At 44.1% G+C, this 26570-nt stretch overlaps 1 protein-coding gene across 1 annotated transcript in view; it reads left to right on the top strand.

Annotated features, from left to right (window-relative positions):
* The window catches only part of Jhy (junctional cadherin complex regulator), a 57794-nt gene that overhangs the window by 9801 nt on the left and 21423 nt on the right, over positions 1-26570 (top strand). The window contains exon 3 of the mRNA XM_032911106.1: positions 8881-9427. Coding sequence (XP_032766997.1) covers positions 8881-9427 — 547 coding nt within the window. The remainder of the gene's footprint in view (positions 1-8880; positions 9428-26570) is intronic.

The raw sequence follows: 26570 nt of genomic DNA, 5'->3' as shown, positions 1-26570 counted from the left end.
TTGTAGGTACTAGCTGTCATAGGTACTAGCTGTCATAGGTACTAGCTGTTTTAGGTACTAGCTGTTATAGGTACTACCTATTGTAGGTACAAGCTGTTATAGGCTCTAGCTGTTGTAGGTACTGGCTGTTGTAGGTACTGGCTGTTGTAGGTACTGGCTGTTGTAGGTACTGGCTGTTGTAGGTACTGGCTGTTGTAGGTACTAGCTGTTTCTGCTTTACATTCGTTTATTTGCTCACTAGCCATGTGTTAGTTAAACTCTGGTGTGCTCTGGAGCAGGAGTGGGGCCATCATGACAGATGACTGCCATAGAAGTACAGAGTATGGGGGAACATGGATCATATCTGTTAAAGGCCAAGCCCTGCCAGAAATGCTAAAGCTGTGAAAGCTCATGGGGGCTCTCTACTGTCTCCCCAAAGATGAGTGCTAGTTCCTTCCTGTTTATTTCAAAACTGGGGTGTGATTTTGTGTCTAAGTAAATAACAGCCAGTTAAAAAGACCTTAAAAAGTACAATTTATTACCCACAGTCCTGTGAGCTTATCAAGAAGATGATAACAAGTACTAAAGGATTACTTCAGTTTGTGGCCTATACCTCATCTGTTCCACTTCTTGGTAAGTTGGAAAATATAGAAAACCTTGATAACTATATTTTTCAACCTCCTTTCTTCAAAAAAATTAAGTAATTTTTGTGGGGAACATACATGTTATTGTGTAGTCACAGAAAACACAGGACAACTTTTGGGGATTGGTTCTCTCCTTCTACCTCATGGGTCAGAGGATAGAATACCTTTATCTGAGACACCATCTGGCCATTTGAGACAGGGTCTCATTGTGTAACTTAGTTTGACTTTGAGCTCATGGAGTCCTTCCTAAGTGCTGAGATTCCCACTGTGATTCATCAAGTCCAGTTTAATGCATTTTTAGTTTTACTATCACAATCTGACTTGTATAATTTTTAGTGTATTGCACTTAAGTGATTTCCCCAATCCTTACTAACACTGAGAAGTTTTACACCCTAACTACCCTAACTCAAAAAGTGACAGATTCCTAGAACTTCCAGAGTCTAGATGTCACCAGTTTCCTGTCATAGATAAGGAGGAGCCATGGCCTGGAGAAATGACGACACAAGACTTGCTCAAGCTTACACCACCGATCAGGGGCAGAACCTGGTGTCTTAGCTACATTTCTATTGCTGTGAAGAGACACTTCGACCAAGGGAACTTATTTAAAAAGTAATTTAATTGGGGATCTCCTTATAGTTTCAGAGGTTGAATCCATGATCATCATAATGGGAAACATGGAGGCAGGGAGGCATGACACTGGACCAGTAACTGAGAGCTTACATCTCACAAGTTCATGACAGAGAGAGAGAGAGAGAGAAAGAGAGAAAGAGACAGAGAGAGAGAGACAGAGAGACAGAGAGACAGAGACTGAGTGGGTCTGGCATGAGATTTTGAAACCTCAAAACCCACCCTAGTGACTTACTTCCTCCGACAAGGATACATACTTCTTAATCCTTCCCAAAACAGTTCCACCAACTAGAAAACAAGCATCCCAATACAGGAGCCCACAGTGGCCATGCTTATTCAAACCACCACACAGGGTATAAGACATGCCCCTTGTTTTTCCAATGATGTCAAATATAAATTCCAATACCATTCATTTCACATCTAAAATATGAAATGTACACTTGTCTAAAGGAGGTATAAGAAATGGACAATCTTACAAGTTGAGGTCTTGGGCCAGGAATGCAGCTCCATTGGTCAAGTGTTGCCTGGTATGCACAAAGCCCTGGGTTCAATCTCAGCACTGCGTAAACTGGGCACGGTGATGTATACTTGTCATCCCCGCATTAAGGAGTATGAGGAAGGCGCTTTCAAAGTTCACCCTTAGCTACATAAGAAGTTCAAGGCTCGCAATCCCATCTCAAGACAAAAACTCTCTGCTCTTCAACACTGTTGTGGTGAATAAGGAGAGCACCCGAAACTTGCTTAGCAAATGTCATCAAGTCTCACAGACGGGGGAAAAACTGTAGCTCCAAGTGCCGTGTCATAATTCCTGGAGATCTGGGGGAGCCCCATCTTACCAACCAATATGAAGAGAGGGCCTGGAGAGATGGCTCCGTGACGGAGAGCACTTGCTGCTGTCGCAGAGGACCTGAGGTTGGGTTCCCAGGAGGAGGCATGGTGCCTCAATGGTCCTTTGTAACTCCAGTTCCAAGGGATCTGATGTCTTCTTTTGACCTCTAAGGGCCATGCATGCAAGTGTTACATGTACATACAGACAGACAAAACACCCACACACGTGAAACAAAAATACATAAATAGGAGTAGTAAAGAGAGAAAGACTGCACCTTTTGGGGTTAGACAGAGAGGTTCATGAGCAGCTATAGGGAAAGGGGGGGCTTCAGAGAGAAAGGGGGGAAAGCCCAAAGTACCAGAGAAAAAATACTTATCCTCTTGCCAATAGGTGAAAAAAAGAGAGAGATAGAAAGGAAAAACAAAAACAAACAAAACAACAAAATAACCAGAGGGACTGGGAATTCCACCTTTGTGAGTCAGGGCTCAGAAGTGTGGACAGACTTAACAGAGCCCCAGCAGACCCGTAGTTACCGCAGTGACATGGAGAGTTCTGGAAGGTACATTACCTCAATAAGACAATAATCGTTCCACCTCCCTGAGGGGTGGTTCCTTAGCCAGAGGACTGACTGACCCACCTGGATTGACTCTTGAGTTTTGAGTAGCTTGGAATGGTAGGTTCATACCTAGACCGGCAGTAGACTCCATTCCTTTGACCAGAAGGAGAACGCCTTTCCTCAGTGGAATTCAAGGCTACTATAGCAACATAGCATTCCTTGTGATGATGTAGCCTTTGTCCTGCATAACTGTCATCTCAGTAGACTTGAGAAGGTAGAATGTTACATCATGATCTCTAGTGTGAGCGCTTTAGATAACTTACTTCCCTTTGCTCCCAGATTATCCTTGAATTGAAGTGGGGTCTGAACAATAACTTGGGACAAATACCTGATTATAACAGCCGCAAATGTGTTCTTGAACTCCAGTGCATGCCTTTAAGCCCAGCACCCAGGAGGCAGACACAGGCTTGGTCTACAGAATGAGTGCTCGCTCGGATGACAGCTAGGGCTATATGAAGAATTTCTGGCTCAACAAAACAAAACAACATCAATAACAATAACAAGAAGCCACAAATCTATTGTTAAAAGGAAGGAAGGAATTTGAGTTTGAATTATCCAAATGATGTAATTGCCGTAAGCAAAGTTTACTAAATAACAATTAGCCCCCTTCATTTTAGTGTGTTTCTGTAGACAGGTTGTACCTTCAGTTCATTAAGCTATTGATTTTCGATGAAAACCTTTAATTATTTAAGTAAAATAAATGCCTCCATTAAATGAAGATTTATGGGTTACCAGTAATCGCCACAAAGTGTGTCTATGGAAACATTTTATTTCATACCTGCAAAAGTGAATTTCTAATCTTTTTGGATTTGTTGCACTTTATTTCCTTAAAAGCCATTGATAAGAAGAGCAAGATGCAACAGGATTGAGGAACCCTCAGAAACAATTGTCAGTTTTGAGGGCCCTTTAAAGAGCATCGCAAACTCTACACTTAAGCAGAAATTGAATTTGCTGCTCGTGTGCATAAAAGATTTAATGGCATATAAATTGGGAATAATTATTCTGTTTCAAAGGATTAAATGAAACCTAAATCAGTAGTAATATGTGCAGTTTCACTCTAACTGTCTGCTTAACATAAAGAGGCAAATAAATAACAGCTAACGGACGGTGGGCTCTGCTTTTACTCCCCTCCTCAACAGGCAAAATGGCCAGTTATTGAATATTTGATTGTGAGTGCAGAGGATGTTAATTGAACTAGAAACATGCTCTAATTTTAGTAATTTTTTGATTGAATACAAACTGAGTATGAGGCTCTTCATTAAATGGAGATTTGATTTTATTTTGTTTGAAGTTATCACAGCACGGACTCAAACACGGTCCATTAAAGGCAGCAAATACCCCACTGAACGCAGGCGAGGTGCGCCCCCCACTCCCTCTCCTCTCCGCATCCATTTCTAACCCAGGCCTCTGAAGAGAAGCCCCGACATCTGTTGTCTGAAGGGTAACAAAGGAGTCGTGTTCTCATTGTCCGCATGACCTTCCCATCGCATGAGGAGGAGAAGAGGTGCGTGTTTTGTGTGCAGAAGATTGCCTGTGAAAGAGCACTCCACACTCATTTTGTCCCCGTGTGTTGACCCACACTGCAAAACACAATCGGGCTCCTTAGCACACGAGCTCGGTACAATAGGGTCCTTTAGTATCATGTTCTGTTTCAACAACTCGATTTATTTCTGGGAAGCATTACAATTTTCCATGCACATGATTTTGAAAGGGGGAAAAAAAGCCCCTCATTAGTTTCAACATGTCTTCCATTTGGAACTGGGGAAGGGGACGTTTGAAGACAGCCATTGGCATCGAGTTCCTAAAGCTCTCGTGGTTGTCTCCGTTTTACTTGTGTGTAATGTACCTCCTTGGCGTTTCCCTCTGACAGCTGGTTCTCTTCTCATGTGTTCCCAGCCCTTCCCACATGGTCTAGTTTCTCCTTAAAACAGCATGATGCTCTGTCAAGCGGCCATTTCTTAAAGATTATCCACCAGGGCCTTGACTTTATGGTTTTTTCTGGACGGGACGAAATAATTTTTTAATTCTCTTACTTGTGTCTCCCTGATCATGCTTTAGTGGCTGTTAAAACACTTTATCGTGTGGATCAACTGCTATTTCTTAATGCCATTTCCTAAAGTAAGATTCCAGTCATTTCCCAGGGAACCTAACTCGTGACTAAACACTGGACTTTTTTTTTTAATGGGTGTTATATCTTTCGGGCCACTGGGGTACCACTTAGAACCTGATGCCCTTGAAATATCCTAGGGCCTGCAGGGAGAAGCATCCCTAGGGCTTCATCAGCAGGCAGCATCGCACACAACAACCATGTTATATCCTAGAGACCGAGTGCAGCAGACAGTGAGCAAAACCCAGTTATGGGGCTCACTGACACGCTGTCCTAGCTAGTGCTGACACCATTCTTACTCTGTGCCAAGCACGGACGTTAAATAATCTGCCCACTATTCACAAAGTACTCAGTGACACCGGAAATTATTCAGAGAACGCATTGTGATTGTATGGATGGCGGTCAGCCATCACTGTCTGAGGCTAGTTAAGTGCCGTGGGGCCCAGTTTTTCTAATGCAGTCACAGGGATTAAGAATATGTACACACACCTTCAAATGCCGGGCTCCCTGTGGTCTCTTTCCATGACTGGGGTAAGATGCTTGAAATCAACACCTCAAAAGGAACAACAGTCTCTCTGGGCTCACGCTTCCATGGGTACTTGACCCTGTTTCTTTAGGCCTCTGGTAATATGGAGGCAAGAGCGTCTGTGAGAGAGAGGAGGCCTGTTCATGCCATGGAGGCCAAAAGCACACACAGAGAGCAAAGCTCCACTGGCCCAAAGGGACTTAGCTTCCTTCTATAAGGCCCCATGTTCTAAAGGTTCCACCATGTCTCGGTACTGTCACAAGCTGGGGACCATGCCCTCAACACATGGGCCTCTACCTATTTATTTTTAATTACTGAAGTAACTTAGTTACACCAGGAACTGAGCTATCTTAGACTAACAGGATGACAGGAGGGAGGATGGATTTTGAGATATTATGGAACAACTAAACATGGATCCCCTGGAACTGGAATTTCAGGTGATTGTGAGCAACCATATGGGCCCTGAGAACCCAACTCCAGGTCCTCTGTAAGAGCCTCAAGTGTTCCTCCCCACTCAGTCATCCCTCCAGCCCAGGGATGCTCAGTGTGGTTGCCAAGAAGACTCTTCTAAATGTCTTCAAAAGAATGTGCATGTGTGTAAGGCCACCCCAAAGCTCATCCCTTTGGCTATTTTTGTTTGTTTTTAAAGATTTGTTTATTGCATGTATATGAGTTCAATGTCACTGTCCTCAGACACCCCAGAAGAGGGCATCAGATCTCTTTACAGATGGTTGTGAGCCACCATGTGGTTGCTGGGAATTGAACTCAGGACCTCTGGAAGAGCAGTCAGTGCTCTTAACCCCTGAGCCATCTCTCCAGCCCCACTTTGGCTATTCTTAATTGGTGACCAGTCTTCTCTCTAAAATCAAGCTCTCATATAACTTAGCTAAGCACAAGCTCTTCCAGGGTTTAATGAGGTCCTCGAATATCTGAGCTCTGGTTAGCCTTGAGCTCTGAGCCTCCGCTTTCCTCTTCCTCCTGTATCTGTAGAACATTTATTTGTTCTTGGGAAGCAAAGTTGCTCTGTCTGTTCAACTCTGCTTTCCTGCTGTTCCCTCAGCCAGGGATATGTTCCCTCAGTAATGGCCGTGACTTCCCGTGGAAAGCTCTCCCCAGCCTCCTAAGACACACTTTAGTTTGTGAAGGCAACACTGCTACTTAGCACACTGGGACTCCTCAGCTTAGTAAGTGCTCAATAAACACTTGTCAAAACAACTGTGGACTACTAAATAAAAGAATAAAGTTAAATTCAGGTTTTCCTTCCAGTAAAGCATGGATAATAGGAGACAGCCTTTGTTTTTTAAAAAGTTGTATTTGCTTAAAGATAATAATTGAGCTTTCTTCTCCATGTAAACAACTGCACTTAAACCTTAGATAAACTCTACAATCAGTCACTGATTTATCCCAGTGCAAGAAGCATCTTCATGTTAGCATTCTAAATGTGTAGCTACTCTTTAAAACAAATATCAATCACCGTATTTATGTTGCAGTATTTATGGCGGTCCAGTTCATTTATTCTAGAAGCCTTTAACTCATCTGCCCATAGAGCACTACGGTGTACTAAGAAAGAAATTAGGGAAGATGGACTGTAGCCCCTGCTGCCCCGTGACCTTAGTCAAGTGAGAACAGAATCCCAGCAAAAAGCTAATGAGCGCATGTGCAGAGCCCAGTAAGCTACACGGCCTCTTGCTAATCTTTAGTCAGCCATGAGAAACGGGCCAAGTACAAAAATCCCCATTTGAGACAAACTGCCCCTGAAACTGAAAGGTGAAAGGCCCATTGTCCAAATACTGAAGTTTGTGAGGCAGATAACCCACAGGAGGCATGTGCCCATCATAGCCCTGAAGACAGGCCATCTTGTGGTATCTGTGTGGGAGACAGTGATGTCCCATTCCCTGACAGAGTTTTGCTGGGAAAAAATCCCATTCAGGAAAAGGGAAGAGCCTCTTCCGTTGGAAAGTTTCCCACCCTCTTCAGAGAGCTGAAAAACTCACAATGACAACTTAGAATAGCACATGAGGGGTTTTTTTGTTTTGTTTTGTTTTGTTTTGTTTTGTTTTTTTTTTGCTTTAAATCAAAGAAATCCAGGTCCACATTAAGATGGGTAAGTTGGCATCACAGGGACCATTAGTTTGTTTACCCAGCATAAAATTATGTCCTCTGTAAACGGGAATATCAAATAGCATAAAAAGCTGGGTGATTTACATTTTCTTTTTGATTAGAGGATTTCGTCCACTGTCCTCAACAAGGAAAAATCTCTCCCATTTAGCTTTTGAAGATCAAAGAGGCCATTAAATATGCCGTATTACCAGCTTTTTTCCCCCAGTTAAGACTACGGGCTACTTTAAGACTGAGGCCATCATGGCAGAGGGGAGGACTTTATTCAGGTCCAGTTTGCTTCCTTAGCCAGGACGACGTACTTAACCGTAATTCAGAGAGACTGCCCTAGAACTTGAAGCCCACGACGACCTGTCTACCGAGCCCCGTGTGCATGGCTCTGACAACCGAGACGCTCCAAGCCACAGTCTGACTCTAAGCCTTGTGCGCGCCCCTGTAGCATGTTTGACGAACATCTATAGAGAAGAGGACTGAAACCCAACATTCCTGAAAAGAAAGGGTTTTATCCACTGGGATAAAAACCTGACTCTCCTCCCAAGAGCAGAAACTCAAAATGACGCTATGTATTTCCCTTCCTAGAAATAATAAATACTCAAATATGTATACAGCCAGCTTCTTTTCCTTCCCCTAGCTCCTCTCTTCTTTCCTCCTTTTTTGAGACAGGGTTTCATGTAGTCCAGGCTGACTGTCAACGAATCTTGTCATCAAGGATAACCTTAAATGGCTGATCCACCAGCCACCTCCACCTCCCTAGTGCTGGTTCCACAAGGGTGGACCCCTAATGCTGGCGATAAAATACAGGGCTTCGTGCATACCAGGCAAGCCACTCTACCAACTAAACTAAGCCCAGCTGTCCAGTGTGAATCGCACTTTTAAATATCGACTCACCATCGGTATGCAGAAACTGTAGGAATCTTGGAACCATAAAGACACATTGCTTTAGGGGTTGGGGATTTAGCTCAGTGGTAGAGCACTTGCCTAGCAAGCACAAGGCCCTGGGTTTGGTCCCCAGCTCCGGAAAAAAAAAAAAAAGACACACTGCTTTAACATCGCAGACATTTCATCTTTGTTTTCTTGCTTCTAGAGTTTAGTTGGCAAACATTTTGACTACAGATTTCAGTGAACTTGGGTAATTAGATCTTTTCCATGGTTCAAATTTGAGACTTAGATGCTCCCTCACCATCTAGAGAGTGAAGGGAAATTAGAGAAAGGAGTCTGAGATTGAATTTAAATAAAACGGTGAAGTGAATTGAATGAGTTTATTTGTGTGTGTGTGTGTGTGTGTGTGTGTGTGTGTGTGTGTGTGTGTGTGTGTAAACATGTTACTGGATCTGTCACAGCTGGGAGCTGTCACTTGAAGGCAACCCCCTCCGACCCGCGCACCCCGGAATTTACTTTAATTAAGGACTTCTCTTTCTTTTTTGCTTCCGACAGCCAACATCAGGTAGAAGACAAATATTCAGACCTCCGATATGATCCCAATTGGAAGAATAAAAAAGAGGAGGGCCAACTATTAGCTGTGGAAGCTTTGCCAGAGTCTGCAGATAGCTCTTCGGACAACCTGCCAGGGGCTCCGCTCTACCCTTCCAGGGAGCCGTCCATGAGACTCTCAGTGGGGAAAGGCAAAGAGAAGAGGAGTCCTCAGAGCGAAGCCTCCTTACTTGGAAGCGAATTTCTAAGCCCAAAGTACGAGTGTGGCACCCATCAAAATGAGTTTTTTTCAGAACTAAGCGACAGTGACCAGGAGGACCAGGAGGACCAGGAGGACCAGGAGGAGAAATCCAGCGACCTGTCTCCGTACCTAAAGAGTTCAAGCTCACACAACGAAGTTTTCCTGCCGGGGTCACGTGGCCCACGCAGAAGGAAATCCAGACAGTATTTTGTGGAAAAAAACAAGCTGACTTTGGGATTACCCGCTCCTAAAGCAGACTCTTACCTTCAACTTCACAATAAAAAGAGAGGAGAGACTCGCCTCGAACAGGTACGTAGCAACTGCTTAAACAGCTCTTCTGAAGCTGCCCTGGGATTCCTGTGTTTGAAATGGCCGGATGTCTCTTCCTTCTCGGTGACGATGCCATAGTAACCACTTGCTCCGACAGAGCAAAAGCTTGCATGCTGTCCCCCAGCTGCTGCCACTTCCTCTGCCACCTCCTTCTCTTCCCTCCTCCTCTCCCTTCCTCCTGTTCTTTTTCTTCTTCTTCTTCCTTTCATTTTATTTAGTCTGTGGGGGTAGCGCGGGGGCTTGCGTATGTGGCTGTGTATGAGGTAAGCTTGAAGGAGTCGCGTCTTCTTTTCTACCTTGTGGATCCTGAGGATCCACCTTGGGCCACCAAGGTAAGTGCCTTTACCGACTGCTTCGTCTTGCTAGCCCAGGTGCTTCTTATTGCTCGAAGGTTATAACGCCATACGTTCTTAAGCGCCAAATAGAGCTCACCTGTGGTTCGCAGTGCTGTAACTGGTACAGTTCGATCGCTCTATCTAAAATGTCTCCATTCAAAGACCCAAAGAACTTTTAAAATGTTTACTTCGTGCGCATGAGTGTTTTGCCTGCATGGATATCTGTACACCAAGTATGTGCCTTGGAATTTATTTATTATGCTGTGTGTTCCAGTAGATGAAATGCAGGGCTCAGCATTTAATTCCCTGTGTTGACTCTTCACCTCACCATTGGTTACGGCCTGACTGAGTGCCCCAGTACATTAGAGGTAGTGTGAGGCATTCGCCCCTAAGAACCACAGCTTGCACAGGAAATGATTCTACATCCAGATTCTGTGAAAGCGCTGGGTGCTGGGTGCTGGGTGCTGGGTGCTGGTGCTGGGTGCTGGGGGCTGAGCTGGGGGGTGGCATGGGGTAGTATTGTGAAGCCGAGCACAATATGGAAGATTTTTCTTCTTAATTCTTCAGATGACTCTACCTTACCAATTCCCGTTGCTAATCAGTGCAGTGTCCCTCACTGTCCTGCACAAGTAATATGAAATGATTACAGCGTAGACACTCCATTATGGAAAATCAGAAAACTAATAAATCCCCTCTTTTCCTCATCTGATCACTCGGAGAATAAGTTATTACTCAAATGATAGGCCTGGTGGACGCCGGGCACAGCAGAGCTCACTTGTATGTAGTCTCTTCACTTGAGGAGTTGAGACTGGAGGATGGCAAATATGACACCAATCTAGACTGTGTAGCAAGACCTTGTCAGAAAAGGAACACACACACACATTCACACACCACACACACACACACACACACACACACATTCCACACACACATATATACACATTCACATATATACACACACACCATTCATACACACACACAATTCACACACACACATTCACACCACACACACATACACACATTCATACACATACACATTCATATACACACATTCACACACATTCATACATACACACAATTAACACACATACACATGATTTACACACACATACACATTCACACCACACATACACAAACACATTCACACACAAATACACACAATTCACACACACATACACAATCACACACATATACCTTCACATACATGTACAATTCACACCACATACAGATTGACACATATGTACACATCACACACATACAATTCACACACACAGTTCACACACACATGCATACACACATTTACATATACAATAACAAGAAAAATGCTATTACAACAAGTAAATATAGCTTTATTTTATGGACACAAATAAGGATGTCCCTATCAGCTCACCTCCTAGTGAATATGTCATATATACTATGGACTCAAGGGAAGAGCTTGACTGACAGCAATTCCACACCCTTACCAGAGAACACCTATGAGGGTAGAGTCCCTTTCAAAGAGTAGCTGTCTTGAAACAGTCAAACAAACAAAAATGTGAAATTCAAAATTTCACTCGATTGCTTATTTAAAATATAAATGAATGACAGTATCTTTCCCAGCCTAGCCTAACACTTTTCAGTACCATTTTGTTTCCTGTTTTGAGTCAATGTCTTGCTTGGTAGCTCAGGCTCCCCCAGGCTAGCCTCGCGTTCTTAGCAATCATCCTGCTTCAGCCTCTTCAGTGCTGAGGTAACATCCAGTACTTATCACTACTTTCGAAAGTGTACCTAGACAAGCCACTCATGAAGGAGAGGCAATAGTGAGGCTGAATTAAGGAATTATATTTTTAGTGTGAGGGGGGAAAGATTTACCACGAACTCTGGCTAACCCCTGAACTGCTAATTATCATAGTAGTTACAAGTTATCTTTGCGATCAACCTTGGGGTGCTTTGGTTGTCTCACACGGACTGTCTCTCTTGTGTTTTGTCACAGAGGAAACTTTAAATGCACCTTAGATTTACTGCCTCTGAGCTCTTCCTGACTTGCGGTTTGAAGGAGATGTTGACTTTGCCAACCCATGCTCTGGGTCCAAATGTCTTACTGCCGATTGCTTGTAGCATCTGAAACCTTCCTTCACCGTTTCTCTAAAGATGGATTTTATTCTTACTCCTCTTCTTCTCTTTCAAAGGCTGGAAATATCTTTGACCTAACAGTGCCATAATGATATGTGTCATTTGTTTCAGTGAATACGGTCAGTAATACAAAGATGTGTGTTCTTTCTGAATTGTTATATCTGAGCACGTGACAGCTTCCCCCACTGATGTCTGGCTGGGGTTTGGCTTGCTCATTTGTCTTGTTTTGGGTTTTGAGACACAAGTTTTGTGTCCTGAACTCTCTTTGTAACTGAAGATGGCCTTGGACTTCTGATGGTAGTTGGTTGGTTGTATTTTTAATCAAAGCTAAACGACTGGTTACTAAGTTCATAATGAGCAGGCGTAATAAGGAAAGCTGCAGAAGTTAAGAGTTCTACCGAGCCTGGGAAGAGGCCAATGGCTCAGCACCTGCCTTGTAAGCTTGAAGACCTGAGTTCAAATACCTAGGACCTACCTAAAAGCCTTCCATGGCCATGTTTTCCTGAGACCCCAGCATGTGAAGCAGTAGGAACGGACAGAGCCCAGGAGCTCACTGTAGCCAGCCAGCCAGCCTAGACAAGACGGCAAGCTCTAAGCTCAGTGAGAGAGCCCGCCTCAAGGCGATGAGGATGGGAATAACATAGACAAGCACTCTGAGTCATGTCCTGACCACTGCATGTACACACACTGGTACACACAGCCACACACGACACAACACACAACTGAACGATGAAAGGTGGAGCCCTACTGGATGTTATAGTACAGGGCTTCAACTCACGGGGTGATGTTTAATACATTTATAGACAGAAAACTGGAGCACAGCAGAATGGGAAGTCAGTAAAGAGAACGGCACACTGTGTGGCACACTAAGAAATGCTGCCCTTTTCAAAGCAGCAGCCTGGGTAACCCCAAGGAAAGCAGCAAACTGGATTCGTATGCTCCTAACTCCAAATAGGTCTCACATTTAATTATTAAACTTTAACCATCAGAACAACAGAAAGAAAACCATAGGAAGATTCTCTTCAGAGCCCGAATTATTTTAAAAAAAAAAAATCAAGAATCCCTAGGAGATTAATAATTTGACTTTGTGTTTATCAACATCTACCAGAGAAAAGTAGAAACAATGTAAAATATAAGAAACAAACTAGGAAAAACAATTCTCTAATTTATACCACAAGTCAAACTCCATCTCTAATACACGAGGCTATCCTTCTGCATGTCAATAAGAGGGAGACGGAAGTCACCATAGAAACATACATAAAAAGCTGAGATGGAGAGTCACAGAGAAGTTAAAACACGAGGCTATACTCAGCATCTCTCACTACAAGAGAAGAACAAATTGATACTCTACTGAGATTCATTTCCGCCTAGAATTAATAAGCGGAGGATCTGTTGATAAAAATGCACAGCAATGCCAGGAAGAGGAGAAATCAGCAGAAGCAGAATAAAGGACGATTTATGTCCACGCAAATACAATTACCCTCCCAGGGAAACCAGAACATGATGTCAAAAAAGTGGCCACATTGCTTTCCTCTGCCCTGTGCTAGCTCTGTGACCTTGTACAGGCTATTAAACCTCTTTGTGCCACAGCGTTCTCATCTATAAAGGAGATAATAATGGTATTTTCCTCATAGGGTGGTTAAGAATAGGCAATGAGTAGGCTGACATACAGAGAGGGCTTACCTTAGTGCCTGACTCACAATAAGGGCCGAATATGATTTTGTAATTAGCATTGTTATTTGACCCAACATACTCCACTCCTGGGTATTTGTCCTAAATAGATGTGTGCAGTCTTAAAAAAAAAAAAAAAACTATACGAGATGATTCATTTCAGCTTTGTTTGTGATATAAAAAGACCCGAAGTCACCCAAATAGCCGTCCTTGTGGAGGGAGCGGTAGGTCTGCACACTAGGGCAAGCTGTGGCCGTTTAGGAAATAGACTCCCTCTGAAACGCTTTGGTCGATTTAACAGGAGTTTTCAGTAAGAGAAATTCAAGGGGCAAGAGGGGCAGATGGAGTAAAAGCAAAACAAAGCAAAAGGAATAAAAATGCACGTGTGGTTGAAGTGCCACACACACCTGTAACCTCTGCACACGGGGAAACTGAGGCAGGAAGACTCTAAACGTTAGGTCTAGTCTATGTGGTGAGACACTGGGGACCTCTGCGTAGGGGATGAGTAGGAAGGAGTGGGGGGAAACGTCAGGGCTTTCCACCTTCTGCATTTTTATCCCCTGGCTTTTCTTACTCTGTCTCTCTGTTTATTTGTTTTGAGGCAGGGCCTCACAACATAGCCCTAGCTGCCCTGGGACTCGCAGAGATCGGCTTGCCTCTGCCTCTGCCTCTGGAATTAAAGTCATGGACCGCCACACCAGGCTATGTCCATTGGTTTTGAACCATATCTCTAGACTATAATTATCATATTTTTAAAAATCTAAATTAAAAAAATAGCAACAGTGAGGGTCAGGGGAGGCTGAGGACTGTGGGTCAGCTAGCCAAGTCTGGCCTGGCACCTGCAAAGCCCCGGGTTTGATCCCCTGGCACCATTTTGACCAGACCTGGTAGCACACGATTGTTATCTTAGCAAGTGGACAGTGGAGACAGGAGTACCAGAAGTTCAAGGTCTTTGTTGGTTACCTAGCAACTGGAGGCCAACCTGGGATACAAGGGATCTGTTCTCAAAAAAATGTGTGTGTGTGTGTGTGTGTGTGTGTGTGTGTGTGTGTGTGTGTGTTAGGTAAGGGTCACTTACAATATTAACTTTGAATTAACTTTAAGTTCTTACCTGCATACAGTCACCTAAATTGCTTTTTTTTCTTTCTTTTTTGTTCTGCCTGCACATGGTTCAGAATGGAACCACAAGCCTTAACTTCAGTTTTCCTGTGGTCTTTCTCGCCATTCTTTTCATAGAACTGTTGGTACACACTCCCATTGTCTTAGTCAGGGTTTTACTACTGTGAGCAGACACCATAACCAAGGCAAGTCTCAGAAAGGACAACATTTCAACTGGGGCTGGCTTACAGGTTCAGAGGTTCAGTCCAGTATCATCAAGGCAGGAACAGGGCAGCAACCAGGCAGGCATAGCACAGGAGGAGCTGAGAGTTCTACATCTTCATCTGAAGGCTGCTAGCGGAAGACTGGCTTCCAGGCAGCTAGGGTGAGGGTCTTAAGCCCACACCCACAGTGACACACCTACTCCAACAGGGTCACACCTTCTAATAGTGCCACTCCCTGGGCGGAGCCTATACAAACCATCACACCCACATACTTTCTTCTCCCTCCTTCCTTTTGTGAGGCAGGGTTTTTCTTTTTTTTTTTTTTTTTATTTTTTTTTTTTTTTTATTAACTTGAGTATTTCTTATGTACATTTCGAGTGTTATTCCCTTTCCCGGTTTCCAGGCAAACATCCCCTTCCCTCCCCCCCTTCCTTATGGGTGTTCCCTCCCCACCCCCCCCATTGCTGCCCTCCCCTGACAGTCTAGTTCACTGGGGGTTCAGTCTTAGCAGGACCGAGGGCTTCCCTTCCACTGGTGCTCTTACTAGGATATTCATTGCTACCTATGAGGTCAGAGTCCAGGGTCAGTCCATGTATAGTCTTTAGGTAGTGGCTTAGTCCCTGGAAGCTCTGGTTGCTTGGCATTGTTGTACATATGGGGTCTCAAGCCCTTCAAGCTCTTCCAGTTCTTTCTCTGATTCCTTCAACGGGGTCCTTCTCAGTTCAGTGGTTTGCTGCTGGCATTCTGCCTCTGTATTTGTTGTATTCTGGCTGTGTCTCTCAGAGAGATCTACACTTCTGCACTTCTTTGCTTCATCCATCTTGTTTAATTGGGTGGCTGTATATATATGGGCCACATGTGGGGCAGGCTCTGAATGGGTGTTCCTTCAGTCTCTGTTTTAATCTTTGCCTCTCTCTTCCCTGCCAAGGGTATTCTTGTTCCCCTTTTAAAGAAGGAATGAAGCATTCACATTTTGATCCTCCGTCTTGAGTTTCATTTCTTCTAGGCATCTAGGGTAATTCAAGCATTTGGGGCTAATAGCCACTTATCAATGAGTGCATACCATGTATGTCTTTTCTGTGATTGGGTTAGCTCACTCAGGATGATATTTTCCAGTTCCAACCATTTGCTCTGCAGTCGTTGTTTTTTGATAGCTGAGTAATATTCCATTGTGTAGATGTACCACATTTTCTGTATCCATTCCTCTGTTGAAGGGCATCTGGGTTCTTTTCCAGCTTCTGGCTATTATAAATAAGGCTATGAACATAGTGGAGCACGTGGTCTTTTTTTATATGTTGGGGCATCTTTTGGGTATATGCCCAAGAGAGGTATAGCTGGATCCTCAGGCAGTTCAATGTCCAATTTTCTGAGGAACCTCCAGACTGATTTCCAGAATGGTTGTACCAGTCTGCAACCCCACCAACAATGGAGGAGTGTTCCTCTTTCTCCGTGATCCCCGCCAGCATTTGCTGTCACCTGAGTTTTTGATCTTAGCCATTCTCACTGGTGTGAGGTGAAATCTCAGGGTTGTTTTGATTTGCATTTCCCTGATGACTAAAGATGTTGAACATTTCTTTAGGTGTTTCTCAGCCATTTGGCATTCTTTTCAGCTGTGAATTCTTTGTTTAGCTCTGAACCCCATTTTTAATAGGGTTATTTGTCTCCCTTCTAACTTTTTGAGTTCTTTTGTATATTTTGGATATAAGGCCTCTATTCGTTGTAGGATTGGTAAAGATCTTTTTCCCAATCTGTTGGTTGCCGTTTGTCCTAACCACAGTGTCCTTTGCCTTACAGAAGCTTTGTAGTTTTAAGGAGATCCCATTTGTCGATTCTTGATCTTAGAGCATAAGCCATTGGTGTTTTGTTCAGGAAATTTTTTCCAGTGGTGAGGCAGGGTTTTTCTATTATGCACCCTTGGCTGTGCTAGAACCTGACCTATAGAGCAGGCTGGTCTTGAACTCAGCCGGCCGGCCTCTGCTTCCCGAGTGCTGGGATTAAAGGCGTGCACATACTCTTCAATGTGGGTTTAGGCACAGGGTGTGTGATGCCAGGAACCGCTGGGAAAAGCAGCACACACTAGAGGGCACCTGAGCGTCACCATCCAGTCTCTGCTCAGACGGAATCCACTGACTCTTATTCCGGAGTCTGGAGTATTTGAAACTCTTTAGCATATGAGTCAAATTTATGGCCTATCATTAACGGGAATTGTGTTCTGAACCTGTCCTTCTATCTTGCTTTCAATAGACTTTGAAGATGAAGGTGAGGTTTAGGCTGAGTTCAGAAGAGCTCTAAGTGCCTTATCCATGTGATTTGGCCCTTTCCTATCAATATCAGGAAAAGAAATTGCAGGTAATTTAAAACTGTAAATACAGAAGGGTTATGAATTGTCTGTGGTCCTCAGGACCATGTAAAACCACAAACGAAGCCACTGTCCAGGTCTATGGGCCAACAGCAGGCCAATCAGTCCTGAGTAGTTACTGAGCACCAACTCTGCCCTAGGTTCTCTGTTCTCTACTCAGGACGCAACAGAAAATAAGACATATAGATCCCCCATCTATCCAGGAGCCTGCTTTCCATCTATGTGACCTAGACCCAGAGACAGGAAACATCTCCCAGAAAACCAAACAAGCAGTATGTACAGAAGCAGTCTGGTGGAGAGGCTGATCCCCGAAAGAATGAATCCAAGACAAACACATCAGAGATCTTGGAAGAGCGTTGACCTGCCCCACCTTGTAGCAGCGCCCTTGCATGAGGAACAAGACAGTCTGGGGTGCTGGGTAGTGTCAAATAAAGCCATAAAACTGAAATAAAACTGAAGTCAGAATCAGGGGCTACATCCTGAATCTCAGCACACGTTCTTGCCAGGTGTTTGAGCAAGTGACTCCTTGAAATCTTACCTTGCTCATGGGGTCAACAACTTCTACAGTGGAAGACTATTCAATCACTTTATACAAAGCTCCTTACATGTGGTGGACCAGCAGTAAAGGGAAGGTATGGGGGAGGGGGGGAGGGTATGGCTCAACCAGCAAATGCAAGGACCTAAATTGATTCCCCAGAACCCCTGTTGGGGGTGGGGAGGACTGGTGATGATAGTGTGTGCTGAAAAGGAGAAGATAGGGGATCCCTGCAGCTCATTGGCCAGCTAGCTTAGCCTAATTGGTGACCTTCCAGGCCAGTGAAAGAACCTGTTAAAAGAAAAAGAAAAGAAAAGAAAAAAGAAAGAGAAAAGAGAAAATAGCTGGCATGTGCCTTCAATCCCCAGCACTCAGGAGGCAGAGGCAGAGGCAGGTAGATCTCTGTGAGTTCAAGGCCAGCCTGGTCTACAGAGTTTCAGGACAGCCAGGGCAACACAGAGAAACCCTGTCTCAAAACAAAAACAAACAAAAGGGAAGGGGACTAAGAAATGACACATCCAAGGCTAACCTCTGGCCTCCACATTCACACCTGCATACACACGTGCACAAAATGTGTATGCATGTGTGTACACGTGTGTACATGTGTGCACAGTCCTTTTGCTATAGGAAAAGAAAGAAAACTACTCAAGGCACAGACTCTCCTAAAGGGTCTTTTCTTATCTCGAGCGACAGCGCCAGGAAATAAAGATAGAATCTCAGGTGGCAGAAGGGACTCAAGAGGACATACGTGGCGAGATGTCTATTGTGTATAATGTGCCATCTGTGGTGTTGCTACTCGAAGACCATCTATAGAGGGGATCCACTTTAGCCAGCATTTTTTTTTAACTGCTTTAACATCAAAATATCCCAGAGAAAAACAGCTTTAAGGGAAGTTTCTATGAAACCAGTTTCCGTCTGTCATGTCGGAGAGGGTGAGGCAGAGCAGAGAAGCTCATTTTATGGCCAGTAAGTGGAGAGAGGGGTATGTCCCTTCCCTCCACACACACACACTTTACTTCATCCAGACAACCAGCCCCTGAGATCAAGACATTTATATGCAAGGCAAGTCTTAGTTGGTCCTCTTAGAAAAATGCTACCATTTTCATTGTTCTTACCATTGATCGCTTGATTGATTTGGCCTGTGCTTGCCACTGCATCGTGTGGAGGTCAAAAATCAACTTGTGGTACTTGATTCTCTCCTTCCACCATGTGGGTCCCAGGAATCAAACTCGGGTTATAAGGCTTGGCCACAAGCACCCTTACCACGAAGCCATGTCACCGGCCTTCGAAACTTGCAATCTTATATCCACCTAGTTGGCACATTTCTTTAGTAATTGAGCTTTGAATTTAAGATAAGGAGCTTATGAATAACTTTGGGTCATATACGCAGTATTTAACGCTTTGGTTTTAAATTATAATTTTGCGTCATAATCCTTTCAACGTTCCCCCCTCCTTAAATCTGACCTCTCAAGAGGTCTGCTTGGCTACAATTCTGATTATTTCTCTATTACCTTTTTGTTTATTTGGTGCCTCACTGTAGTACCCTGACTGGCCTTGAATTTACAGAGATCCACCTGCTTCTGCATAAATCCAGCATGGTGGTACACACTTGTTACCCCAGCACTTGGGAGGCAGAAGCAGCCAAGAGTTCAAGCCCATCCTCAGATACCCTGAGCTCTCATGTCCAACCTGGGCTACATGAGACAATGACTCAAGGAAAAAAAAACATGCACAAATGTTGACTTTCTACATCAGATTCAGGATTATTGGTATGTTCAAATGACATTCCATATGTGGAAGCTTTTAATGTCACATAGGCTTTATGTGACGTATTTGTTATTGAATGCTTAGATGAACTTACAATGTCCTATTGAGAAGTATCCATCCAAGTATAAATTGCTCTTCTTTTCCGTGGCTGCTATTGAGGGAAGCTTTGAGTTGTCTGTAAGATCTAGCTTTCTCTTGTTTAAGTTATGACCATCTTTTTATAACTACACTTGGTTGGAAGCACGGACTTCGCTCTTATAGAATGGTTTGGTTCAGCACCGCTTTTAAGATCCGGTTCCACAGTGCTTGCAGAAGTTATTCTGCCACCCAGCAGGGACTCCAGGGCTGTCCATTGATTGATAGATTTTCTTATTTTGTCCTATAGCAACACAAGAGCACTTACTTATGACTGTGTAATTCCAATTGAACTTTATAGGTTTTTCAATATGAGACACTTCTGAGGCATCCTTCATATGGGCCCTGCTCAGCACTCTAGAGCAACACTTCATTAAATCCACGGGACTGAAGACGGATCCATGCAGAAGGAAACTTCCCATGTAGCTTAGGCCTGCTCGGTGGAAAACTGGAAATTACACACAATTAATCATTTTTAAGGATTATCACTTCTAAGTTTTCCAAAATGTACCTGTCACTTTGGGTAATCCTGTGGTGTCTTACATCATAGGGCACGTTGCATGAATTTGAGTCAAAGTCACAAGCTATGTGCCTGACAGTTTTGTCATTTGGATTAAATGACCCAGGCTGCTGTGAGTCTGTGGACAAGCCGTGCTACTGTGTGCACGCGTCCTCCTGAAATCTTATGGAAGAGAAGGAATGAGATATGTAAACAGCCCAAACTTGCTAGAAACTGGCCTCCAGACTAAGACTCACTAATCCCAGACACGAACTCTGAAACACTCCCAAATCCAAACCATTCGAGCCACCACCTGATCTGTTATGGTGAGAAGAGGAGAAAAGAGAAAAGGGACAGGGGGAAGGAGTCAGAGACTGACTGTGTATGTAGAAGGGGTGGACGATAGACGCCATCTGTTAGCAATGAGGGAGAAATGAAGCAGAAAGGGTATCGTCAGCTTTTTCAAGGTGGGGGAAATCCCAATTTAAACTAGGTCACACGGCAGCTCTCTGAAGATATGTAGGCCATGAGAAAACATGCATATTTGGGGGAGATGATACATAGGGAGGGGTAACCATGAGAGGTTGAGGGGCTGAAGGACCTGTGGACCCGGGGTCACAGTGAGCAAGAGTGGGAGGGAAGATGAAGCCCCACTCTCCACACCATTCTATTGGCAGTTCGCTGCCTGGGTTTGATATAAACCACAAACCTGCCTGGACAATTAGGTAATCTTCACTGTCCCTCAATATCCATGGGGGGCCTTTGTCAGACACTAAAATCTGATGAGTTCAAGTCCCTCCATTAAATGGTGTGGTATTTGTGTGACTCCTATGTTCATCGTGTGAACTGTCAGCTCTTGCTTACGTTTCACACCTCACAATAGCTATTATGCCATATTATTCTGGGAGTGATGGGGTTGAGGCTTGAGTCCAGACATGCTCAGTGCTGGTGAACTGTGGTTTGTTTTTAAACAGAACAAGCAAACAAAACACATTGTCAGTTGGGACACTTGTTTGGTTTTGTTTGTTGTTTTGTTTTTCTTTGAGATACTGGGGATTAAACTCATACTACGGAAGAGCTAAGCCAAGCCGCAGTGCCTGATGGATCCCATGGATATGGAATCTGTGTAAACAGCTGCCCGTATCCATTCTAATGAAGCTGGGTGAGCTTAGGAACAACTCGGGTCGAATTTGTCATCTAGTTCTATTTGTGGCCATCTCTATGCCAGGCACACTCAGAACCACTATGAAGTACAAGTGCCCTGATCTGTATGTACAACATGATAGCCCTGCCATGGCCCCTCTGTTCTGGCCTCATGGAACTTCAGTAAAGAAGGGTGTGATGGTTTGATTTATAGCAACTTGACACAAGCCAGAGTCATTTGAAAGGAGGGGATCTCAATTGAGAAAATGGCTCCATAAGTTCCAGCTGTAAGGCATTTTTCTCAATTAGTGATTGATGGAGGAGGACCCAGCCCATAGTGGGTGGTGCCATCCCCTAGGCTTGTGATCCTGGATTCTATAAGAAAGCAGCCTGAGCAAGACAGGGGAAACAAGCCAATAAGCAGCATCCTTCCATGGCCTCTGCATTAGCTCCTGCCTCCAGGTTCATGCCCTGTTTGAATCCCTGTCCTAACTTCCTCATATGTATTATGTTGCCACTTTGATCCCAGCACTCGGGGTGGCTGGCAGAGGCAGGGGATTTCTGAGTTTGAGCCAGCCTGGTCTACATAGTGAGTTCCAGCACAGCCAGAGCTACACAGAGAAACCCTGGCTCAAAAAAACAGTACACACACACACACACACATACACACACACACACACACACACACACACACACACACACGGAATTGAACAACAAGTTCATATTGAGCATACATGGTCTCGGCGTTCTATAGGAATGAAGATAGGCAACAGAGTACAAACATTTCACGTGTGTTGTCGCTAAGCAGCTGAAAAACACAAAACCCTTTGATAATTTAAGCAGCCATGCTGGGTGTCAGCAAAGTCACCTCATAGTAGTAGAATCTGAATCAGTCTTTTTTCACTGGCCACAGAAACGTGAGCAGGTGTAAAACAACCCAGGGCAAAAGTACCAGGATCAGTGCTGCCAAGCGCTCATTAGCCAAGTGAATAACGAAGCCCTCACTAGATCCAGTGATTATGCCCGAAGTGGGAATGTAAGTAGCTGATATATCAGAGCAAGAAAGAAAGAAAGAAAGAAAGAAAGAGAGAGAGAGAGAGAGAGAAAGAAAGAAAGAAAGAAAGAAAGAAAGAAAAAAAGAAAGAAAGAAAGAAAGAAAGACCTTGAACCTGGGCTGGTGAGACAGCTCAGCCAGTAAAGAGGCCTACAGCCAAGCCTAACAACCTGAGTTTGACACCCAGGGCCTACGTAGTGAACGGAAAGAACAAAGTCTTCAAGTTGTTCTCTGCCCTTAGCATGTGCACTGTGGCATATACATCACACATGTATGCATGCACACACACATGCATACTCACACACATTTACATACAATAATATCATATTCCTTTAATCTGACACTTCGGCTCATCTAACTTGGGCATGCGGTTAGTTGCTAGTACATTAGTACTAGGGACACGCACAGCAAAGCCTTCTCAACTCGTGAAGCTCCCATGGCAGATGACACGCAGACAGTAAGAAGGGCAGGATATAGTGGGGGGACACAGCCTGCAGTGAGAACTTTCTAATGTTAGCGTGTTTATGAAGCATGTGTTGGTGTGTGTTATGCAGATCCACTGTGTCACACGGCTCTGGGTGAAGCCCTGGTTCTGCTCTCTGCAGCGCCATCTGATTCTCTAAGAACCCCGATGTGTTTCTTTGAGAGAGAAACTGCAGCCCAGTCTAGCTCAGCTGTCCTCGAATCTGAGTTGCTTTCCTCCCTGCAAACCCTCACTTCAAAGCAAGGAACATAATGTACAATTTTTTAATGGCTCTAGACCCAAGCACTCAGACTCTCTGCTCTTCGCCTTACCTCAGTGTAAACACCTAATCAAGATTGCCTGCGCTTCAACAGCAGCAGCCAAATGCAATTTGAGAACCACAAGCCTTTGAAGTCCTCCCCGCAAAGGCCGGTTTTCTAGTCTGGGATAATGACATACCATGATTGCTGTCTTTGTTGTATCTTTTCAGTACAGAAGCAATTATAGGCCCCAATTTAACAGAATAGACATTACACAGCTTACGATGCTCAAAATGCAATTTCATTTGATCATTTTCTCGATTTGATTGGTATTAATAGAATGGCTCACAAAAAAAAAAAAAGAAAGAAAGAAAGAAAGAGAAAAAATAGATGGCAGAGGTTGTGTCCCACTCCACTTTCAAAGAGCTAATGTAGAAGTATGTTTTACCTGCCTAGCAAGCTCGCTGGGGTGATTCAGCCAAGCTTCACCAAAACATTGTGCACAAAAACAGTGTGTGTCCTTCGCTCCCTGGCAAAGGAAGCAACCGATGCTTGATTAGCGATGTGTGAGGTTTTCGACAGAACTATGAAGGCACGGTTACTGTCTTAGTTAGGGTTTTACTGCTGTGAACAGACACCGTGACCAAAGCAACTCTTGTAAGGACAACATTAATGGGGGCTGGCTTATAGGTTCAGAGGTTGAGTCCATTATTGTCAAGGCGGGAGCATGGCAGAATCCAGGCAGGCATGGTGCAGGAGAAGTTGAGAGTTCTACATCTTCATCTGAAGGCTGCTAGTAGAAGACTGGCTTCTAGGCAGCTAGAACTGGGGTATTAAAGCCCACACCCACAGTGACACACCTACTCCAACAAGGCCACACCTCCTAATAGTGCCACTCCCTGGCCTGAATATGTATAAGCCATCACAGTTGTCAATAGAAAATTAATGTTATCGATGATAAACCCCATTACCTAAAGCACATTTTCCGTTTCTCTTTTGCAAAAAGCTGGAGACTCTACATCCCATTGGTCATCTCCCTGGAAGACATGTTAAGCCTCTTTGAAATTAAAGAGTATCCTTGCCTGCTTAGTCACCCTAGTTAGAATTTTTCCCTTCTCTTCATTTATCATCAGAGTTGATTTTTCCTTTAAAGAAGTCAGGTTTCTGTTTAACATCATGGTAAGGGTAGCTAGGCCTGGACACACATCCCTGGAATTCCAGTGCTCTGGAGGCTGAGACGGCAGGATGAAGGCCAGCCTGGCCTACCACATAGCAAGACCCTGTCTCAAAAATTAAAGAAAAAAAAAAAAAGCAAAAAGCAAAACCAGAAACATTTGCAATGATGCCCTAACTGTTACGAGACCTAATATTTTGTGATTCGGGGTGTTTCTGAGAGCAGTTGCATAAGGGGAGCCCTGGTGCAACTTTGGGGAGTAGTTCTTGGCCTTCTTTGAGCATCCTAAAGGTTAGGCTATTTCATGATGTGAGGTCATCCACTTTCAGAGGAGGTTATCCATTCAAACGTGACGACCGTGTCCAGGGAGAAGGCAGCCATAACTGAACAGTACATCTTTTTTTCCATCTGTATTTTAGGAATAAAAATTCAAGCAGTTGTTTTTTGTTTTTTGTTTTTTATTTTTTACTTTTCTTCTCACTTTAAGATCAACTTTATAAAAATTTATTATTATTATTATTGTTATTATTATTATTACATTATTGTGTATGTGTGTGATGAATGAGCATGTCACATGCATGCAACAGTGCACATGTGGCAGTCAGAGGAGAACGTTGCAAGATCATTTTCCCCTTTAGCCTTTACACGCAAGCTTGTTAAATATGCACAGCAAATGGTACCTTCTAAGCCAGTGGCTCTCAACCTGTGGGTCACTACCCCTTTGCCAAACCTCTATCTCTAAAACCATTTTTGTCATGATTAATGACTAGCAAAATTACAGTTATGAAGTAACAATGACAACAGTTTTGTGGCTGGTGAGGTCACCTCAACATGAAGAATTGTATTAAAGGGTCACAGTATTAGGAGGACTGAGAACCACTGCTTCTCAGCCATCTCACTAGCCCCAGATCAACTTTCAATTATTTAAGTTTCCATATTGTCTATCTTTCTTTCCTGGTGTGTATGTGTGTGTGTGTGTGTGTGTGTGTGTGTGTGTGTGTGTGTGTGTTAATTCTGATAGCTATTTCATGGACTTATTAGAGGCAGATGAGGTTATACTCAAGGCCAAGGAAACAGTGTTTTTATCTTTCTTGAGCTAAAACATGCCATCCTGAGGGGTGAGACTGTCTTCATTGTCAAATGTTTAGTTAGTACATAATAGTCAACATATTTCCCTCTTAGTGTCCACTGAGCATTAGACCCCACTGGTAAACATAAGAAGCAGAGGGAGAATCTGAACTCAAGCCTGTCAGATCCAGGCCCTACCATCCTGCACTCTTGCACATGGCCACCACACACTCCACAACCTACCACAGGAAGTTTAGCAAGATAAGTAAGTGCAAAACCTTAAAGCTATATTTAAAAACTGAATTGCATCCATTCAGGAAGGAAGAAACTTGGCATTTTATAGGTGGGGAAGCAGTCAGTAGTCACCAGAACCTAACTGGAGCAGTGTGTCACAGTGGGAATGGATGAGGAATCCTGAGACGGAAACATTAAGAATGTATGAGAGAGACTTTGAGTCAGCTGGACACTGCTAGCCAGGAGGAGACACAGGCAGACTGAATGAATGTCTTTTAGTGTGGGTGTCCTGAGGCTTGAAATCTCTTCTTTCCAGGTTCTCTTCCTACACTGAGATACTACAGCTCTAAGTCTGCTTTCTGATGGCTGTTCTAACAGGTTCTGTACAACTTAGACACATTTTTTATTTTAACTTTCATTCTTTAAATACATTACACCCAACCATAGTTTTCCCTACCTCCACTTCTCCCAGTTCTCCACTTGCCTCCCCTGTCTCCTAGAAACACTTCTCCATTTCCCTTTAAAGAAGAAGAAGAGGGAGGAGGGGAGGGAGGAGGAAGAGGAAGAGGAAGGAGAAGGAAGAGGAGGAGGAAGAGGAGGAGGAAGAGGAAGAGGAGGAGGAGGAGGAAGAGGAGGAGGAAGAGGAAGAGGAAGGAGGAGGAAGAGGAGGAGGAAGAGGAAGAGGAGGAGGAAGGGGAGGAGGAGGAGACGAGGAGGAGGAAGAGGAGAGGAGGAAAGAGGAAGAGGAAGGAAGAGGGAAGTGGAGGAGGAAGAGGAAAAGGAAGGAGGAGGAGGAGGAGGAAGGAGGGAAGGGAGGAGGAGGAAGAGGAGGAGGAGGAGGAGGAGAGGAGGAGGAGGAGGAGGAGGAGGAGGAGAAGCCGGCCTTCCAGGGAACTGAACATAGCATAACATTACAATAAGACTAGGCACAAACCCTGTTATCAAGGCTGGATGCAGCGATCTGGTAGAAATAAAAAGATCCCACTCATAG

Source organism: Rattus rattus, chromosome 8, assembly GCF_011064425.1.
Source record: "Rattus rattus isolate New Zealand chromosome 8, Rrattus_CSIRO_v1, whole genome shotgun sequence".
NCBI classification, from domain to species: Eukaryota; Metazoa; Chordata; class Mammalia; order Rodentia; family Muridae; genus Rattus; species Rattus rattus.
The sequence above is the reverse complement of the archived record's forward strand: the minus strand, read 5'-3'. Positions and strand labels throughout refer to the sequence as shown.